The following is a 19165-nucleotide window of genomic DNA, read 5'->3' as shown; positions in this document are numbered from 1 at the left end:
TGCCTATTGGATCACCTGAAAGGCCTAGTGGTTGCATTTTTTAAAAAATTGGGATAATCCTGGGGATAGAAAAGAATCCCTCAGGACGTTTTGTAACAAGTGTTACCTGAATACAGAGGTTGAAGCAGAAGTGGAAAAGAATTAATCACAGGAATGGAATGCGAATGTTTAGGGCTATTCTGCAGAGGCTTTATTAAAGCAGAGTCTTCTGGAGGTACTGCTGTGGCAATATTTAGAACTATAACAAGCATTTATCTTACAGGTTTCTATAACAAATGCACATTTATTTAAAGATTTCCATAAAGCTCACTTATCAAATATTATATCTAAACAGTCCATTCCTCAGCTATTCTTCTTTGTGATGCACCTCAAAGCGTTCCCAAAGTGCTGACAAAATGCTCCCTGGTATTTTTTGATGTTTGTCTCGTAAAGCTTCTACTGCAGCTTTGACCTGTTAAGAGAAACAAGCAGGGGGAAAGGTATCCATTCATTCTTTCTAAAACATGAACCCCGCCTTTCTATATGAGTAATATTCAAGGTGGCATACAGTAACCAAAGAATAAAAAACTCAAAAGCAGTTCCAAAAATAAGATCATTAGAAAAAAAGCAATAGAACGAAACAACAAACACAATGTTACAAATGCCAACTAAAAAAGCAGGCAATGAAGGACCAGACATCTCTCTCATGGGAGAGTTGCATACCCCTGGCAACATCTGAAAGGCCACCTCTTAACCATCCCCATCCCCTCCACACTATCAGCAGCAGGTTGGAGACTAGGCCCTCAGACTCAAAGTAAAGTTTTCAGGCAAGCTCATATAGGAAGAGTCCTGGGCTCAAGCAAAATCTCCCACTGCTTGAGACAACATGCAAATCCCACTTCACCAGCAACAGGACCATTGAGTTCTGGACAACTGCATCCCAGTCAACTGCATCCAGGTGTTGGACATTTGTGTTTGTTCTTTTTGCGTCCCAGACATTTCTGTCCCAATATATGTATATTTACTTTAGATGTACTTTTTTATTTTTAAAAACACAATTGTAGGCTTAGGCCATGGATAAGAGGTTTACAATGTATAACATGAAGTTGGTTTGCCAGTTACTGTGAGATGCAAATGACAGTGACACAAATAACACCAGATGCAAATGTCCAGGGATGCCAATGACTGGGATGCAAAAATAACCAGGTGCAAATGCCCAGGGACACCAATGTCCACGATGCCTTTGGTGAAGACACAGTTGTCCAGGACCAAATACTCTAGTACTCTCTTTGCTTTATCCAGTGGTATATGAGGTCCACCAATCCTCCTTTCATTGTCTGGCTTCTAATATGATAAGGGGAAGGGGGGAGTGGAAGAGGAAGTGTGGATGAGCTAAGAATTGTGTTATTAGGACTCTTCTCTGCTCCACACTTTTTCTGCCACTCTGCTCCCCTCATCCTTTTAGAATCCAGGAACTGGTTTGAGGAGTAGTGATCAGGCTGGCAGGCAGACCACCCTTCCCAATTGATCAAAGTATTGATGGGAAACAAAGGCACCTACTGACCATGCTCCCCATGGCAGTGGTCTTCCTGACCAGAGTCCCAGCAGTCACATGTTCAGCATTTGTGTGAAAAGATCTCTACTAAATTATACGTGATAGTGTGCGGTACTTCTCCACATGGTTTGGACAGGTCTGAAATAAGGTTTCATAGAGAAACGTTCAGCTGCTGATCTGCGAAGTGACACCTCAGCAGAAGCAGCTTTGCTGAAACGATGGCCTGGGAGATAACTGGACTCTCCCACATCTTGAAAGATTTGCATATTTTGTTTCTATCCTTTGCAGCTAAAGAAGTTCCTCAATGCTTATTTCTTTTTAATGATGCCACTTCTGGTGCTCAGAAGGTATCATGAATGTAGGCCCACTGCATTAAATTAGTGTGACAACCCTGTTCTAAATCATATAGATTTTGATGGTTTAGTGCAGAGGTCTCCAAACTATGCTCGGGGGCCACATCTGACCTGCCACAAGATTTTCTGGCCCACAGCAACTTTTTTTTATCAGAGCATTTGATAATGTTTGACATTTTCACACATTCTATATCATTTCTCAGTTTAAGCATGTCATTATATCTTTGAAATTGTCACATTTCTCTTTTGTTCTGAATCATATCATGCTGATTACAAAACAGATCCAAGTAAAATTTATTCATTCATTTATAAAACTGATTTCTTTTCAGCTGGTGAAAATGTGTAAAATATATGAGGTGGCCCTCATACTGAAAAAGTTTGGAGACTCCTGATGCTGTGGTTTGAGATTTACAGGATGGTGTAGTGCAGCGGTTCCCAAACTCCTTGGGAACTCCTTGGGAGTTTGAGAACCACAGTAAGTCCTGGCAGGGGAGGGGTGAAGGAAGTGATGCAATCCCTAGAATCGCACTGCTGCTGGGGGAGAAGCAGTTGTTTTCTATTCACAGATCGATGCAGCAGTCACTAGGAGTACACGTTGCCCTGTGAAGCCTTCCATAGGGCTCCCCAAGTCTTAGAATAGTAAAATAAGTGGAGACCACTTCTAGTTTCACTGTCGCAAACAGGAAGTGGTTTTTGATCATTTATTTTTATTATTCTAAGACTTGGGAAGCCCTGCAGAAGGCTCTCCCTATCTCCTGGAGTCTGCTGCATAAATCTGTGAGTAGAAAACCTCCTTGGCACCTGGCAGTGGCATGATCCTGGGGATCACATTGCTGCCTTCCCCCTTCCCCCGCACCTTAAGGGCCAGAGGCTGAGGCTCTCAAGCTGGGCCATCGTATAGGTGTTTGGGAGTTGGACTTAGAGCTGGAAAATCCAGTACAGCATGTACCTTCCTGCATGTACCATCATGACTTGGGCTAGTCATGATCTCTCAGCCTCTCCTACTTCACAGGGTTGTTGAGAGGACCAAAGGAGAAGAACTATGTACAGCATCCTGAACTCCTTGTAGAGCTGTATACAAATGTAAAAAATAAATGTAAAGGAGCTTTATGTACATACTACTGTACACATGTTGAGATCCTTCATGCTAATGACAAATGTGTGGGTACCAACAGGCATGACCAGGTCTCATTCCCAGGTCTCATTCCCAGGTCTCATGGGAATTGAGTTCTTTGGCCAGCATATATGGTTCTCCTTCTCCAAATGCATCCATCAAATGCACAAAGAGCAATGAATGAAGTCCTCCTTCACACTGCAATGTTATTCATGTCTCCTCAGAAGAAAGCCCCAATGAGTTCAGTAGGACTTACTCCTTTGAAATTGTGTATAGGATTGTAACCTGAAATCATTTGCTTCAAGAGTAAATAAGTAAGACACTTACTTTTTCAAACAGTTCGGCAGGGCTTATATTTGGGTCATATGGAATAGGTTCTCCCACATGGGTCCGCAATTTTACTGGAAATGGTCCTAATACTGGAAAGACTAGTAACCGGGTTCGTTCATAAAACCATCTCATTGGCCCTGTGTGCAAAGATAAGATCAGATTTGGATAACACAGAGAGACTGCAGATCTTCTTGGGGAGCTCCATTTCAATATTTGGGACAACAAAAATCACCAGCTAAAGTTAGTTCTCAAGTGGAAAGAAGGCAAGCAGCAGGTATATGCACAACATGCAATGTTGATAGTTCAGCTTGTATGTGTATTGCTTTGGCATGTTCTTTGTGGATTTCAGACCTATTTTGAGGATTAGCTGGCCTGCAATGCCAGCTTTAATTTAAAAAGAGACAAGGTAGAGCTGCGGTTGACATGTGGAGTGATGAAAATGTACTTTAAGAACTTAAGAACATAAAAACAGCCCCACTGGATCAGGCCATAGGCCCATCTAGTTCCGCTTCCTGTATCTCACAGCGGCCCACCAAATGCCCCAGGGAGCACACCAGATAACAAGAGACCTCATTCTGGTGCCCTCCCTTGCATCTGGCATCTTTCAATATAGTTCACCACTTCTTCTTGCTTTGCATCTTTATGATGTGCAGCAGGTGTAAGCAGAAACAAGTCAAATAGTGTCAATGGGGCTTATTCTCAGGAAAGTATGCATTGGACTGCAGCACTGGTATCCTTGATTCTGTCCTCAGTAGCTCACTTCCTACCTGTGTAATCATTTCCCCAGTGAATTATTTCCCTCAAGGCTCTGTTCTGGGCCTCTTGCCATTTTCTCACCACACATTGTCCCTGGGTGACCTCATCTAATAACACAACTTCCAGTGCCAATAATGCACCAATCATACTTAATTTTCTACCCCAGATATTCCTAGCTCCATTCAATCCTGGATCTCTGTCAGACATTCCACCTTGATTGCACCACCATTACCTCAGGCTCAATATTTCTAAGACTGAACAGCTCCTCTCTCCAACCAAACCCTCTGTCAGTCACTGACATCACCCTCACCGACATCATCACTAGCCTTGGTTTTAGCATTGATTCTCCCCCTATCCTGAATTCCCATATTTAGTCCACATGTCATGACTTCCTTTACAATATAATAAGCCCCTTCCTTAACAAAAACTCAGTCAACTTAGACTTGGTCAACTCACCTTGAAAACTTCAGCCTTCCCCTCTCTGCTCTTCCATTTGGTCACCATCCTGCCTGACTTCCCATATCCCATACTAAGTTCTTATAACTAAGTCCCTATAACTAAGCTATAGTCCCCAAAATTATTGTATTATTCACCCAATTTTCGCCACTTCCATGTCTTTGTCGTCTTCTTCTTTGCCTTGTCTTTGCCTGCGTTCCTTCTGTCTAGATCTGGGGTTGGCAACCTGCCATTCTGGAGCTGCAAGCGGCTCTTTCAGCCTTCTGCTGCGGCTCCGTGCAGGGCCAACCTGTGGGAGGGAGGGGCTCACCCCTCCCGCAACGCACCTGCCCCTCACCAGCCTGAGCGCACTAGCGCAGCTCCCATGCATCCTGCGGCTGTGCCCCATAGGAGAGGGCGCGAACGGACTGGCGGAGCAGCTCCTGCCCAAAGAGCCCGCACCGCCCGTTCCCTCCTGCCCGAGCCACAGCGCAAAAGCAAGCAATTGAGTGCAGCTGCTCAGTTCTCCTGTGCGGGCCTCCTCATATGTAAGTCCCATTGTGCTTGCTCCCAGGAACGTGTGCCCAGGATTACAGCCTTCAAGCTGCCCACTCAGCATTCCCCCGTCACTCACTCACCCTCTCACTGCCCCATTTCCTTCACTTGTTTCCCCCCATGATCACGGCAAAAGCAAGCAATTGAGTGCAGCTGCTTTGTCCTCTTCCAAAGCTCAGAGCACAATCCTGTGTGTGTCTCCTCAGAAGTAAGTCCCATTGTGCTTAATCCCAGGAAAGTGTGCCCAGGATTACAGCCTTCTAGCTGCCCACTCAGCATTCCCCCGTCACTCACTCACACGCTCACTGCTCCATTTCCTTCACTTGGAAACTTGAAAGGGTTTTGGAGACCCCTGCACCAGATGGTACTCTGTATATGTTTGTATACTGTATGTGTAACATACTGTATATGTAGCATCAAAGCATATTTCATTGTTGGGAAGTAATCACTGTTAGTATGCCTTTTATTTTATGCAGTTTTGAACTCTTAGCTTGTTTGTTCAGGAGCACCTTTGTGAACAGTGTTAAGTAGTACTAAGTGGTCTTGTTCAGAGGTAGTATTGTGTGGAAAGGCATTTACAGAAGTACAGAAGTAAATGACAGTAAAGAATGACAGTATCCTTCACAAGTAGTTCACCTGTGCACAATCTAAAACAGTTGTTCTCCACTGTGGGTCTGGACCTGATTTTTAGTGGGACCTAGAAGAGGGAAGTGTATTATATAACTGTGACCTATAAGAGGGGAGCGCAAACTATATATGCAGTGTATATATACTCCCCTGGGAGTGAGTCCTGTTGACTCTACTGGGGCTGACTTCTGAGTAGACAGGGAGAGGAGCCACTCGCAGGCTGCACTCCTGTCCATGCATCCCTGAGATGAAGCCATGTTGACTCTACTGGGGCTGATTTACCTTTCCCACTGTTTTTGCACTGGTATGTATGGAGATCTGCCCCCCACCAACTTCCATCTGTTGGTTCTGTGTGCAAGGGGTTTTGCAATGGTCTTGCTGTGATATCTATATAGAGATCTTCCCTCCCCCGCACCTTCTCCCTGTTTTTGCACTGGTCTGTATAGAGATCTGCTCCCCCCCACCCACTTGTATTGGAATCGAGGAAGATCTGGTGAGGAGGTAGATGTGGTGTCAGCAGTGGCCCCTTTAAGGGTAAGGCCTGGGCATCCAGCAGAGTGTGCTGCACAACTGCAGCCACTTGAAGGCAATAGGGCCCTCAGGGATATAAGGAGCACCTGAGGCAGGAAGGGGGGGGTGTGGGTTAGAGAAGGAGTGCAGGTTGGAGGGGAGACTGACTTGCCTTATTGACTTTGACTTGGATACTCTGACTGATTTGACTGACTTTGGAATCTGACCTTGGACTTTGACTTGGCTTATTGACTTTGGACTCTGCCCTGGATACTCTGACTGACTTTGTGACTAAGGGACTGCTAGAGACACTGGAGTTTGAAGTGCGGCTGCTGTGCCCAAGACCTGCTGACGATCCAGGGTCTGCTGTAGTGGTGGGAGGCTGCTGGCAGGAGAGAGGACCTCTGCAGGTTGAACAGGGGAGCTACCCTGGAGATGTGGTCCAGCAGGACTGCAAGGCAGAACCAGGGTCATTTGTTGGGAGAAAGGGGAGCTAATTTGCTTAAAGTGGGCATAATTCTCCAGGCAGAGAATGGCCTTGGAATCAGGCAAAACACCATAGAGGACCAGGCGTCTGAAAACACAGGACAAGAATGTATGACAAAACTAACTAAAAGCTACAAGAGGGGGCTACTTTATAAAAATGGGACCTATAAGAGCATAAAGGTAAAAAAAAAAAACTATATATGCAGTGTTATCTTCATTTTAGGTGTCACAAGGGTTTTGTGGCTCCCGAAGTTTTTTTCCTCTGGAAAATGGGTCCAAATGGCTCTTTGACTGTTTAAGGTTGCCGACCCCTGGTCTAGATTGTTAACCCCCTCAGTTCAGTGACCTGTGCTCTCAGTCTTCACAAAACATAGATGGCATCATCATTGCAACATCTGGAAGTTCTCTTTCCAGACAATGACGGGCAGTCCAATCCTGAGCTGCCCGGAGCTGCGGGACGCAGCGGCTCCACAAAGGGCTCCCGCTGGATCCAGAGCCTCCCGCACTACCGCAGGAGCCTCCTTGGGAGAAGGGGACATTCGTCCCCTTGCCCCTAGTAAGGGAAGCAGTCCTGCAATGGGACCACTCACTTTAGCGGCGACTGTTTGGTTGCCGCTAAAGTGAAGGTGCTTGTGTAGGGTGAGCAGCCCTACCTGAGCGCCCTGGATCCAGCGGAACTTGGCTCCACGGACCTGCCTCTCCCCCACCCCAGAAACGCCCCTGACCATGCCTCTCCCGTCCCCAGAACACCTCCCCAACGCCCCCGGGAACGCCCCCATTCCCCGTTCCACAGCCCAGCGGTCGCAGGCACTGTCGAGCTGCCGAACGCGGGTGCCCGCCAGGTGGTGGTTCAGTGCCGGCTGGAGCTGAGCCACCTCCGGCGGGAGCCCAGCGGAAAGCACCGCAAACATGCCTTACGGCACATTTGCGACTGTGGTCCACACCACAAAGGCGCGGCGTGGACCATAGGATTGGGCTCAAAGTCATTCCAGTTTGTAATTATTTTTCTGCCCTCAACATTCCACACTCTAGAAGCTCCAGAAGCTCATGAAAGCTGGAATTCACACAGTTTTTGGTCATGTTTAAAAAATGTTCTTTTTCAAAAATTACAATGCTCTTATTTTTGTTTTACTTTCACACTGAGAGGCTCATGACTACTTTAGCTCATCATTTCAAGAGAACAATGAAATTGCACCAAATTTTCATTTCACAAGCTATATAGAACAATATGTACAGTCTGTGTGTTCACATTTGTACTGAGAAGTGTTTCCCACTGCTTTCAATTGGACTTCTTCCTGGAAAATGGTGCATAAGATTGCAATCAAAACAAGACATTCTTAAGAAATGTTTAAATGTATCTTACCTAAGTTTCCAAATACCCTATATGCCTCCCGAATATTTTGTGTGAAGACAGGAATGACTGGCTAAGAAACAAGAAGGGAATGAGATTATGAAACTTTATGTTCTTAACCCATTTTTGCCCAGCCCACAGGTGTACATGTTTGGTCCCTTTAGTGTATATCCAATGTTGGGCAGAAATAGCTTAATGCAAAGAAAACATAGCTTAATGCAAAGATAAAATTGACTAGAATACTTCATTGGGTAACTTCAGAGAAATGTAACACATAGTTCTCCATTTTGAAAATCATGGAAGGAAGCCGGCAAACCTATGTAATTACTTGCTCCAATCACATTCCAATTACTTGGAATGTGAGGGCATTCCAAGCTATTGAACACATAGAAAAATGGGCATGTGGTAACATTGTCCCTGTCATATGGCCAGGTAACCAGCTTGCCACATGGCCCTTTTGTGGGGTTTCAAGTATCTAACATGTGAAAAACAGTTGTCTTTGAATATATCTGTGGATGTAAGACCGATGAAACACAGACACTGCATTGTCGTGCCAATGATATCCCAGTGTCAGGATGACGCTGGTGGATGATGAACTGAATTGGGATTTTCATGGATGCTGTTGACGTTGCTGGGAAGGGCTGTGCCAGTGTTACTGGGAGGGCTGTGCTGTGCTGGCCTGGCATCATAGTCATGTAACATCGGCTTGGCATCCAAATAGGATTGGGCCATTATTCCCTTTCAGTGTCAGCGGCTCAGTATAAAGATAATGACACTCAATACCTTCAGGCTTTGTGTAAGGATAACAGCAGGTTGGACATTTTGCACAGCATGTAAATGCCAAACATCATGCTTACTCACCACTTTTGCCTCCATGGCTATGTGAGCAAATCCTTGACGATTTCCCCAGATGAGTTTGTAATTGTTATCACCATAGTTTTGCTCTCGAAGACCACCCGGTGCAATGCCCACCACATGCCCTTTCTTCAGAAGAGCCACACATTCTTCTCTGTTCAGATGACCACAGCCTTCTGTGATAATATATGTTTTTAGTCCTGGAAGAAATGGAACCAAACAAAAATGGGACAAGTTAGATAATAATAGTACTCCACCATTAAGAAAATGACTCAGTTTGTCTATGTGTTAGAACAATGTTTCCAAAACTGTGAGTTGGGACCCGCCAGTGGTTTGCGAGCTGATTTTTGGTGGGCCATGAAAGGTTTTTGAAACAACTTTTAAGAAACTTTGCAAGCACCCCTGCCCAGTTTGCAGAAGAAAATTGTTAGCTGGGATGTTAACCTGTGGTTTGAGGAAATCTTCATGCCCCCAAATTAAAATCCACATTTTCTGGTTTTCTCTCGTAATTGGCTTGCTGGGCATGTGAACCAAGTTTCAGCCTTTTGTCTGGCCTAGAAGTCCCTAACTGCACTTCCTGCTCTCCAGTTCAGCCTTCTGGACACACTGGAATGACTGGAAAGGTTTGGGGGAACACCGAGCAGTCCTTGAACTCCTTTCCTAAGGAGGATCTAGCAAATGTCTACACACACATGTCTACACAGGAAGGGGAAGGTTTAAGGATCAGCATTCTACTTGCTGATTTTTCTCATCTCAATAATGTTACTTCACACACTCAAATTTGGGAAGGTGTGGTTCTGTCCTTGCGTGTCATGTTCGGTCTAGCTCAGTGCTTCCCAAACATATTAGAACGAGGGCCAACTTCTTAAAATAGCACTCTACTGTGACCCACTGACTAGACAAAAAGATCTAGAAAGAAGTAATATTTTTATTAATAAGAATGATATTATTAATTATTAATCATAATTGGGGTCCTGTGCTCCTGAGGCTGCTAGAGAGTTTATATTATTAATACTACAGGTATAACCTAATTATCCATGGTTTTTTCACCCATGGTTTTATCTCAATGTGATGAGAAAGGCCCTTTCAATTAAAGGAAAAAAGTTGTTTAACAACGGCCTCATTAATGCAAGAGAGGACAGCCGGCAGACAATCCATCAATCGTGCTCTCTCCAGGTACTTAAAACAGCTTCACTCCAAGGCAGACGACATGCTTCCCTTCCCCCTGAGCACATGAAAGAAAGATAATCACTTTGCTTCATTCTGGGGGAAGGGTAAGGTCGCTGGCTCAGAGTGAAGCCTTTCTAAGCACCTGGAGATTGTCTGCCTAATGACTTTGTCTTATATCACAAAGTTCAGCAAGGCTGTTTTTAAACAGGAGGCCTGTTTAAAAGGAGGTCTGGAGGTCTGGTCTAGAGGGTAGAGTTGCTGTTATGCCCAAAGATACCATCTACAGGTCTTGAAGGTTGTCTGCTCAAGATTACTGGAAGCCCTGGGAGTGGAAAGACCTTGACAACCTGAGCAGAACTCTTTTGGGTGAGAGCCAAAGAAGCCAGCTCTGAAGCTCTTTGTGTGGGAGGAGACAGCAACCAGAATGAGACCAGACTGTTGGAAGATCCACCTGGAATGTAGTCAGTTCTTGAAAGAAAGAACTTCATTGTAAAAACGCATTGGGGGATAGAGAAAACCTGCCCATGTAAACTGCCTTGAATAAAGCCAAAGGAGCAATCCAAAGGCCAGAAAGGCGGTATATAAATACCTGTTGTTGTTGTTGTTGTTGTTGTTGTTATTTGAGGCCCAAATTCTAACCAACTTTCCAGCACCAGCATAGCTGTGCCAATGGGACGAGTGCTATATCTTGCAGTTGGCTGGCACTCACAGAGGCCTCCTCAAAGTAAGGGAATGATTGTTCCCTTACCTCAGAGCTGCATTGCCCTTATGTTGGTACTGGAAAGTGGGTTATGACTGCACCCTAAATCGCCTAACAATTGTTTTTTAAATGGATTTGCTTTAATGTAATTTTTGTCATCCATGTGAGTTCTGGGAATGGAACCCTTGCAAATTACAAGACTCAACCTGTAAATCCAAGCTCTCTAGCAGCCTTGGGAGCACAGGACCCTGATTATTATTAATAATATCATTCTTATTAAAGCCATTTCTACCCAACGTTGCATATACGCAACAGAGATAAAATATGTACACCTGTGGGCTGGGCAGAAATGGGTTAATAAAAATATCACTTCTTCATAGATCTTTTTGTCTAGTCCAGCGATGAGCAAAGTGCCAACCACCGCGCACCAGGAATACGTTCCCAAGTGTGGATGGCACTTTGCATTCCAGAACACTGCATGACTGCCAGTCCCAAGATCAAGACAAGGTGATTCTCTGACCTGTCACGTATATGGTGCAATGCCCCTGCTGACATTGAGACCGGATTTCCTTAAAGGTGTGATGGGCCAGAGCGTCGCGTCATCCCGATCTCAGGACTGGCAGTCACACAGTGGTCCAGACTGAAACCTGGCTTACACCTGGCCTTGACTGAAATTGTTTTATGCAAAACGAACAAAGGAAGAGAGAAGACATGCGAGGCTTCCTGAAGTCTGCACCTATACTGCAGCTTGTGTATCTGAGAACAGGAATTTCACTTGGCCACCATGTCCCAGTGCCATTTGCATGCCGCTTTGGAAAACCACTTCAGGGAGTGGTGCTACCATCCCACAAGCACTGTGGGTGGCTGGGGCTGTAGAAGGGAACTGGAGCTGGGTGAAGCAAGAGGGAGTTGGGTGGGTTGTAAAGAAGGAGAAGAGTCGCAAGTGGGGAAGATGCCGAGGAAAGGGGAATGAAAGGGAGACCAAGATTCCAGAAGATGAGAGAGCACAGGAGGAGGACGGGGTAGATATTGCAGAAAAGAGACAACAAGCGGAAAAAGAAGATACCAGAAAGGCAGCAATAAGGGGCCACAGAAGGAAGAAAGGAGAATGGTGGTGATAAGCAGATCAATAGAAGAGGAAGGAGGTGCTGGCTGCAGACTGCAGGGAAGAGATGGGCATCCCTCTGAGCAGTGGCGTAGCTAGGTCATTTGACACCTGAGGTCCATAAATTTTTGTCACCCCATACGACATAATTAATTATTTAGTTATTAATTTATTATTATTAATTAATTATATTAATTATTAATTCATTCACATTTTTATACCACCCTTCCTCTAAGCAGCTCAGGGTGGTGTACATGGTTCCTCCCCTTATTTTGTCCTCACAACAACCCTGCGAGGTAGGTGAGACTGAGAAATGGTAATAGTCATGACATGAAATGAATAATAATAATGGCCAGAAAACAAATGCAGTGAATATTTCCCCACAAGCAATGGATGAAATTCTGCATCAAACGGTATACAACATGATGGTATTATTCCTAAAAACTACGATTTCCACAATTTTGGTCACTAGAGTGTCACGCCCCCCCCCCCCCGAGGATGTCTCATTGGCTTGTTTTGAGTTAAGGTAGTGGTTCTCAAATTTTTAACACTGGGACCCACTTTTTAAAATGACAATCTGTCCAGGACCCACCAAAAGTAATGTCATGGCTGGAAGTGACATCATCAAGTAAAATTGTCAGGATGGCAGGGGAGGACGACTCTTGCCTTCCTGGTAGCAGAGTGGCACGGGAGCGTAGGGAGGTAGCAGAGGAAGCAACCGGTCCCAAACAGAGCCAAAGGCACAGACAAAGGCTTGTTTGATGCCGAAGCATGTAATGGTAAAAGGAGCAGGCAGAAGAGTAGTCAGTCAAATGGTCAGGAATCAGGGATACAGCAAGGCACAGTCACGATAGGTCAGTTCAAGTCAGTACACAAACCAGCAGCACGACATGCAGAACTCCACCACAGCAAACCCACATCTGGTGCATGCTCTCACCCCCATATATACTGGGGCCAGCCAATCAGAGTAGGGCAACCTCATAGTCACAAGAGAGTCTTGTGACCCACTCTGATTGGCTGTCCAGTGGTGCACTGCACCACTCCTCCATTGCCCATGTGACTCTGCACACACATCCCAGAGTCACAAGACTCCCACCTCACACAGATGCAACTGATTACAATAACAGTGCTGCTATTACATTTGTTTACATTCAACACCGGGCCTGGACATCAAGACCCCCCCCCCCCCGTAAGCCACATCCTGGCTTACAACAATTCCAGGCCTGAGAGATGCCAAAGGTCTGACAAAAAATAAATAAATAATTATAAATAATTAAATTAAAGAAAAACAAATAATTAAATAAGGGGAAGCCAGCCCTGTTCCACCAAGTGAATTTTCTCTGTAGCCTGCCTGCAAGAACACCCCTCCACAAAAATATCAGTGAGATTTTCAGCCCTCCCCAGTGCCCAGTTCAGTGTAAATTCTTGTAAAGTAGTTCAGTATAAAGTAGTGTAAATTCTTGTATTTCAAGCATAGCACTATAAGGACCCACCTGGCTTTACAGGTCTAAAAACAAATAAAATGGACCTTACCAGCTGAAGCCTGTTTTATTCTTTGGTAGGTGCTGTCTTCTGGAGCATTTGTTGAGCTCCACTTTCATCAGATTGGGACCATGCAGCTAGCCTTGCATTCCCCTTTGCCTGACTCAACCAAGAGCCAAGGCACATTTGCTTACTTGCGAGTAAACACAACTGTGTGGCTTACTTTCGCTTTCCATAGGGCTCAATACATTCATCTGCTTGGAGGGAGGAACTTCCTTCCTGGGTGTTTTTTGGGGGCTGCTTTCATTGGATAGGAACCAGGGCTTTTTTTGTAATGGAAAGCTTCCGGCACCTTTTTTTCCCCCTCCTCTCTGCCCCCACCTTTTTTCCCCCCTGCCTGCACCACTCGCCCCCTTTTTTCCCCTCCTCCTTGCCCCCACCTTTTTTCCCCTGCCTGCACCACCCCGCTCTGCACTGCTGGCTAGGGAGGGATTCGAACCTCCAACCTTACGCTTCACAGTCCAGCACTCTCTCCATTGGGCTATAGGAAAGCCTATTGTCAAAGTGTTCAGAACTAATATATAAGGTCTTCAGCCCAGCTGGTGGCTATCAGTGCCTCAAGTATTAGTTCCAAACACTTTGAGCCTAAGAGCTCTGGTGACTCAGTGGTTAAACTGTAGATCTGTGAAGCCAGAGGCTTGGGGTTCAAATCTCACTGAGGAATAATTTTTTTTTTTTTTAAGGTGGGAAGGGTGCTCCATGGCTGCAAAATATAAAGGTTGGTTGCTAGTTGCCAAAAGGGGGGCCAGTTGAGGCTGCAAAACTCCTCAAAGTTCAGTCCCAGGCAGGCTCTTTTTTGACCTTTTTTTTTTTTTTTAAGTTCCAGTTAGGACTTAACCCACAGTTAAGCTCCTGGAGTGAGCCCCCTGCTGGAGGCCCCCTGTCAGGGAGGTGACAAGGAGGGAAAGGGTTGTAATCATGGGGGACTTCAATTATCCTCATATTGACTGGGTCAATTTGTGTTCTGGTCACGATAAGGAAACCGGATTTCTTGACGTGCTAAATGACTGTGGCTTAGATCAGCTAGTCACGGAGCCCACCAGAGGACAGGTGACTCTGGATTTAATTTTGTGCGGTACGCAGGACCTGGTTAGAGATGTAAACGTTACTGAGCCATTGGGGAACAGTGATCATGCTGCGATCCGTTTTGACGTGCACGCTGGGGGAAGAATACCAGGCAAATCTCTAACAAAAACCCTTGACTTCCGACGGGCGGACTTCCCTCAAATGAGGAGGCTGGTTAGAAGGAGGTTGAAAGGGAGGGTAAAAAGAGTCCAATCTCTCCAGAGTGCATGGAGGCTGCTTAAAACAACAGTAATAGAGGCCCAGCAGAGGTGTATACCGCAAAGAAAGAAGGGTTCCACTAAATCCAGGAGGGTGCCCGCATGGCTAACCAGCCAAGTTAGAGAGGCTGTGAAGGGCAAGGAAGCTTCCTTCCGTAAATGGAAGTCTTGCCCTAATGAGGAGAATAAAAAGGAACATAAACTGTGGCAAAAGAAATGTAAGAAGGTGATATGGGAGGCCAAGCGAGACTATGAGGAACGCATGGCCAGCAACATTAAGGGGAATAATAAAAGCTTCCTCAAATATGTTAGAAGCAGGAAACCCGCCAGAGAAGCGGTTGGCCCTCTGGATGGTGAGGGAGGGAAAGGGGAGATAAAAGGAGACTTAGAGATGGCAGAGAAATTAAATGAGTTCTTTGCATCTGTCTTCACGGCAGAAGACCTCGGGCAGATACCGCTGCCCGAACGGCCCCTCCTGACCGAGGAGTTAAGTCAGATAGAGGTTAAAAGAGAAGATGTTTCAGACCTCATTGATAAATTAAAGATCAATAAGTCACCGGGGCCTGATGGCATCCACCCAAGGGTTATTAAGGAATTGAAGAATGAAGTTGCAGATCTCTTGACTAAGGTATGCAACTTGTCCCTCAAAACTGCCACGGTGCCAGAAGATTGGAGGATAGCAAATGTCACGCCTATTTTTAAAAAGGGAAAGAGGGGGGACCCAGGAAACTATAGTTATGTGTGCGTGTGCACGCGCGCGCACATGTATAAAAAATGGTTTAAAAATAAATAAATATAAAGTTGTGAGTTCCTGCACCTATTTTTTTTTACAAAATTAGCACTGATAGGAACCATTCTGGTGTCATTGTATTCCTCTCAGCCTGCCCTTTCCAAAGGACTAAGGCAGGTTCACCTATTCACATGTGGTATGGCTCGTTTTCACTTTCCACGGGGCTCCATGCATTTCTGTTTTCCAGTTTCTGGCCATAACTTTTGATAGAAAGGAGATATTCCACTCTGGGTTTTTCCATTGCATTCTGCTGGAAATTCCACATCCAACGGTATATAGCATGATGGGGTTATTCATAAGATTTGCGATGTTAGGGATGTTGGGTCATTTGTGGTGTCATCTCCCCCAAGGCTGGTACCTGGGGTGGACCGCCCCCCACCCCTTGCTAGCTATGCCACTGCATCTGAGGAAGCTGCAGAGAGAAAGACCCTGAGGGTAGGGTGGAGAGCACAAACAAGGCATAGAAACTAATCTATTTATGGAAACCAAGTTGGAATAAAGAAGTAAAGAACAGTACAAAGTGACTACAGACCCTTTATTTAGATTTATGTGAACAAAGTGTCATTCCCTGACCCATAAAAGGTGTTGGGGAAGAGGGGTGCATGGAGGCAATGAGAAATCTCTAGTCGGCATCTTAAATCCTGGATCTAAACATCTCAAAATACCATTTTAAAATACTTCTACTGAAAAGTTACAGGATTTTTCTTTTTACCTGGCAGAAGAAAAAAGAAACGATCTATCACCGAACGGCACAGTCTTCCTGTCCTTCTGTACAACGTTGTTACAAAAAAGAAATAATCAGCAGGCATACTTCCATGGTAATATATAAGGACTGCAGGTCCTTTAGGAATATTGTCCATGCCACAGATCTCATAACCTGTCATGGATCAACAAGTAAGTTCTTCAGTATTGTGTAATGGAGCTGCAGTAGATTGAACATTTATTCTTTAGTAGACCAGGAAGAGCAAGCAAGAAAAAGCATGGTCTTTGAGATGTGAAACCTACATTGGCCCTACTGTCTGGCCCACTCCTGATAGTGCATTATGCCAGCAGAACAAGTGTTCCAGTGGTATAATACACTTTATGGCCATCATGAAAGTTGACATAAAATGGTGAGCAGCCAGCTCTACATGCCAACTGCAAATGGACACCCAATACCAACAATAAGACCAAATAGGGTGCAGGAGTGAGGTGGGGAAGGGGAGCCACATGGCAGATTGTTGGCAAAATAGGGAGGCAAATGGGGCAAGAAGGACGGCAAACTGGTCCCAGAAAGGAGTGGGTTCAGAGGTGGCAGTGTTCACCTAATCCTCACACCCTTCCCAAGCCCAATCCACCTTCACAGGCTCACACAGACTTGCACCAGTAATACTGTTGGTGCACGTCTGAGTAGACCCACTATGCTGGCAGGGGTCTTCCCCTGAGCAAGGGAACAAACGAGGAGGCCTATATTGGAGTATAAAATTCCAATGTACAAAACTCCAATGCAGGATGCAGCAGATGCTACAAATCTCTGAGGATGCATGGGACTTTTGTGTTTTTACTAATTAGAACACACAATTATGGAACTTGGATTTTGGCGGTAACATATACCTAAAATTATGGAATAAAAGCGTAATAAAATAGATTAAAAGGAGCGCATAACAGCATGCCAAGAGATAAACTTAGAAAACCCTCTAAAGATGGGAGAGAGCACTCATAGTAGGCTTAGCAAGGCCCTGTCGATACAAAAACCTCTTTGGGAGGCAGAAGAAACTGGCAAAGAGGGCCCCAGCCAAACAGTGGTGGTAACAGGGCCTCCGCTAAAAGAACTTACCAGATATATAGGTAAGTCAATATTTACTGACACGCTGACTGCTTGTCTAATTGTGCACATAATCAGGATTAAATATCATCATTCAGGCCCTAAATCCATCAAGATGTCCTTCTGCCTTCTCTCCCCCCCCCCCCCCACCCTTTGGGTCCAGAGTCATGAGCCTGGAACACAAAGTTTGTTGTCAGACGGAATTGTCATAAATATCTACTTGTATTACCAATATATTGGCCCTTTGGTGAATTTTAATGTTGTGGGATTGGCTCCATTGATAAAATGTGGATTAAAAGGGAGTATACATGTAATCCATTAATTTATTAAAATGGAAATGTTATTGTAATCAACAGTCAGTCTGATGTGCAAACAACTTTCTGCAGCAGAAAAAAATGAGGAGATGGGCTTTTCAACATAATATGCTACTGATTTTATTTTCTTTTTTTTCAAAAGACGTGTAGGCCCCAGTCCTCCTATCCCCCTCCTCCAGCCCAATGCAACTGCACTAAAAAGATGTGTGCTGCATCCTATGGTGGAGGGGGGAAATGGGAGGGAAGTAAAAATATTTTTAATGTACCTCCACATAAGCCCTGGGACCGCCTCTAGGTTCCCTCAGATCTATGCCACCTATTTTGGTGGTGTATGTCCATGAAGGAAAAAGGGGCAGGGTGGTTTTAAAAAGAGGGGATAAGATCCAATGTGCACCATTGCTGGCAAATCCCTCCCCTTCCCCACTCTCTCGTTCCTCCCACTGAATTTCCCAATCCTCATACTTACCATGCAACAACTTCGCTAGCGTACTGACCATAAATGCATGTATTTGCTGTGGTTTCCTCCATTGTTCGCTATCAGGATCATCTGGCAGGTTACCAATTTTTTTACAGATGTATATGAAGGAGCCTCCAATATAAAAAACGAATAATCCCGTTATTACTGAACTATATATTATCATCAGCGTCATTAACAAGCCCAGCGGAAAAAGCATAAAGGATGGAAAATTTTCCAAAGCATATGTTAGCCAAGTTGTAGATTCTTCTCCAAAAGTAAAGTTTGTGTCTTTTGCTGTCATTTTTGGTATAAAAGACAAGCCAAGAATTGTTCTCTTCACAACCAAACAGTTTCTTCACTCCCTGAAGTGGGGGGGGGGGGAGAGAGAGAGAAGAATGATCAGTATCACAGATGCAAATTAGACCTAGACCAGTGGTACTCAAACTTTGCCGGCCAGTGGCTCCCTTGACCCCCGTGGCTGTTGGCCATGACTCCCCATCATGTTCCTAAGGGCTGGAAGTGACATCATTAAACAGGAAGTGGCCAGAAATATTAACTATATTAAATATATTAAATATAATATTATAATATTAGATTTATTATAATAAAATATTAAATATACGTATTTTAACTATATTAATATTAATTATATTAATCATATCATTAATTAAATGCAGATCTTAAAAACATATTAATACACAGCAATATACATGCTTTATAAATAATCAGCTGCTGATCACTGTTGGAGACAGGATGCTGGAGTAGGTAGATTTTGTCTGGTCCAGGAAGACTCATTTTTTTAAACTTTGTAAGCATACCAATAGAAATGTTTTATCAAATGAACTTTGTGAACAACCAGTCTGACCAACATCACACACACAGACACACACACACACACACCCTGTGGACCCCAATCCAACTAGTCATTTCTCCCATTCTCCTTGGATAGGATTGAACCCTTTATTAATTTAATGAAATTAAATTTTTCCAGCAGCTGGTGGGGAAAACAAAAATAGACCATGAAAATATATCAGAGCTGATAAGGGTTTGGTTAGGAAGCTGATTTGTCTCCTATACTAGGAGATGCACAGCTC

At 44.6% G+C, this 19165-nt stretch overlaps 1 protein-coding gene across 1 annotated transcript; it reads right to left on the bottom strand.

The window, feature by feature from the left end:
- Nucleotides 1-346: 346 nt before the first annotated feature.
- Nucleotides 347-18381, bottom strand: LOC136649266 (DGAT1/2-independent enzyme synthesizing storage lipids-like). The gene is made up of 6 exons (XM_066625766.1): nt 18081-18381; nt 16209-16373; nt 8913-9106; nt 8064-8124; nt 3329-3468; nt 347-451 (listed from the first exon to the last, which is right to left on the bottom strand). The coding sequence occupies exons 1-6, from the start codon at nt 18370-18372 to the stop codon at nt 347-349; spliced, it is 957 nt and encodes a 318-aa protein (XP_066481863.1). The 5' UTR covers nt 18373-18381.
- Nucleotides 18382-19165: the final 784 nt, after the last annotated feature.

The sequence above is a fragment of the Tiliqua scincoides genome, chromosome 4, assembly GCF_035046505.1.
Source record: "Tiliqua scincoides isolate rTilSci1 chromosome 4, rTilSci1.hap2, whole genome shotgun sequence".
Taxonomy (NCBI): domain Eukaryota; kingdom Metazoa; phylum Chordata; class Lepidosauria; order Squamata; family Scincidae; genus Tiliqua; species Tiliqua scincoides.
Note: the sequence above shows the minus strand (reverse complement) of the source record. Positions and strands in the feature narration are given on the sequence as shown.

Bases quoted from the DNA above. Each gene is read 5' to 3' on its own strand.
- LOC136649266 (XM_066625766.1), bottom strand. From the start codon at position 18,372: ATGACAGCAAAAGACACAAACTTTACTTTTGGAGAAGAATCTACAACT. The intron at 9,107-16,208 runs GTAAAAAGAAAA...CATTTCTTCCAG, and splicing joins TTTCTTTTTTCTTCTGCCAG to GACTAAAAACATATATTATC. The intron at 3,469-8,063 runs GTAAGATACATT...CTTTGCACACAG, and splicing joins TAGGGTATTTGGAAACTTAG to GGCCAATGAGATGGTTTTAT.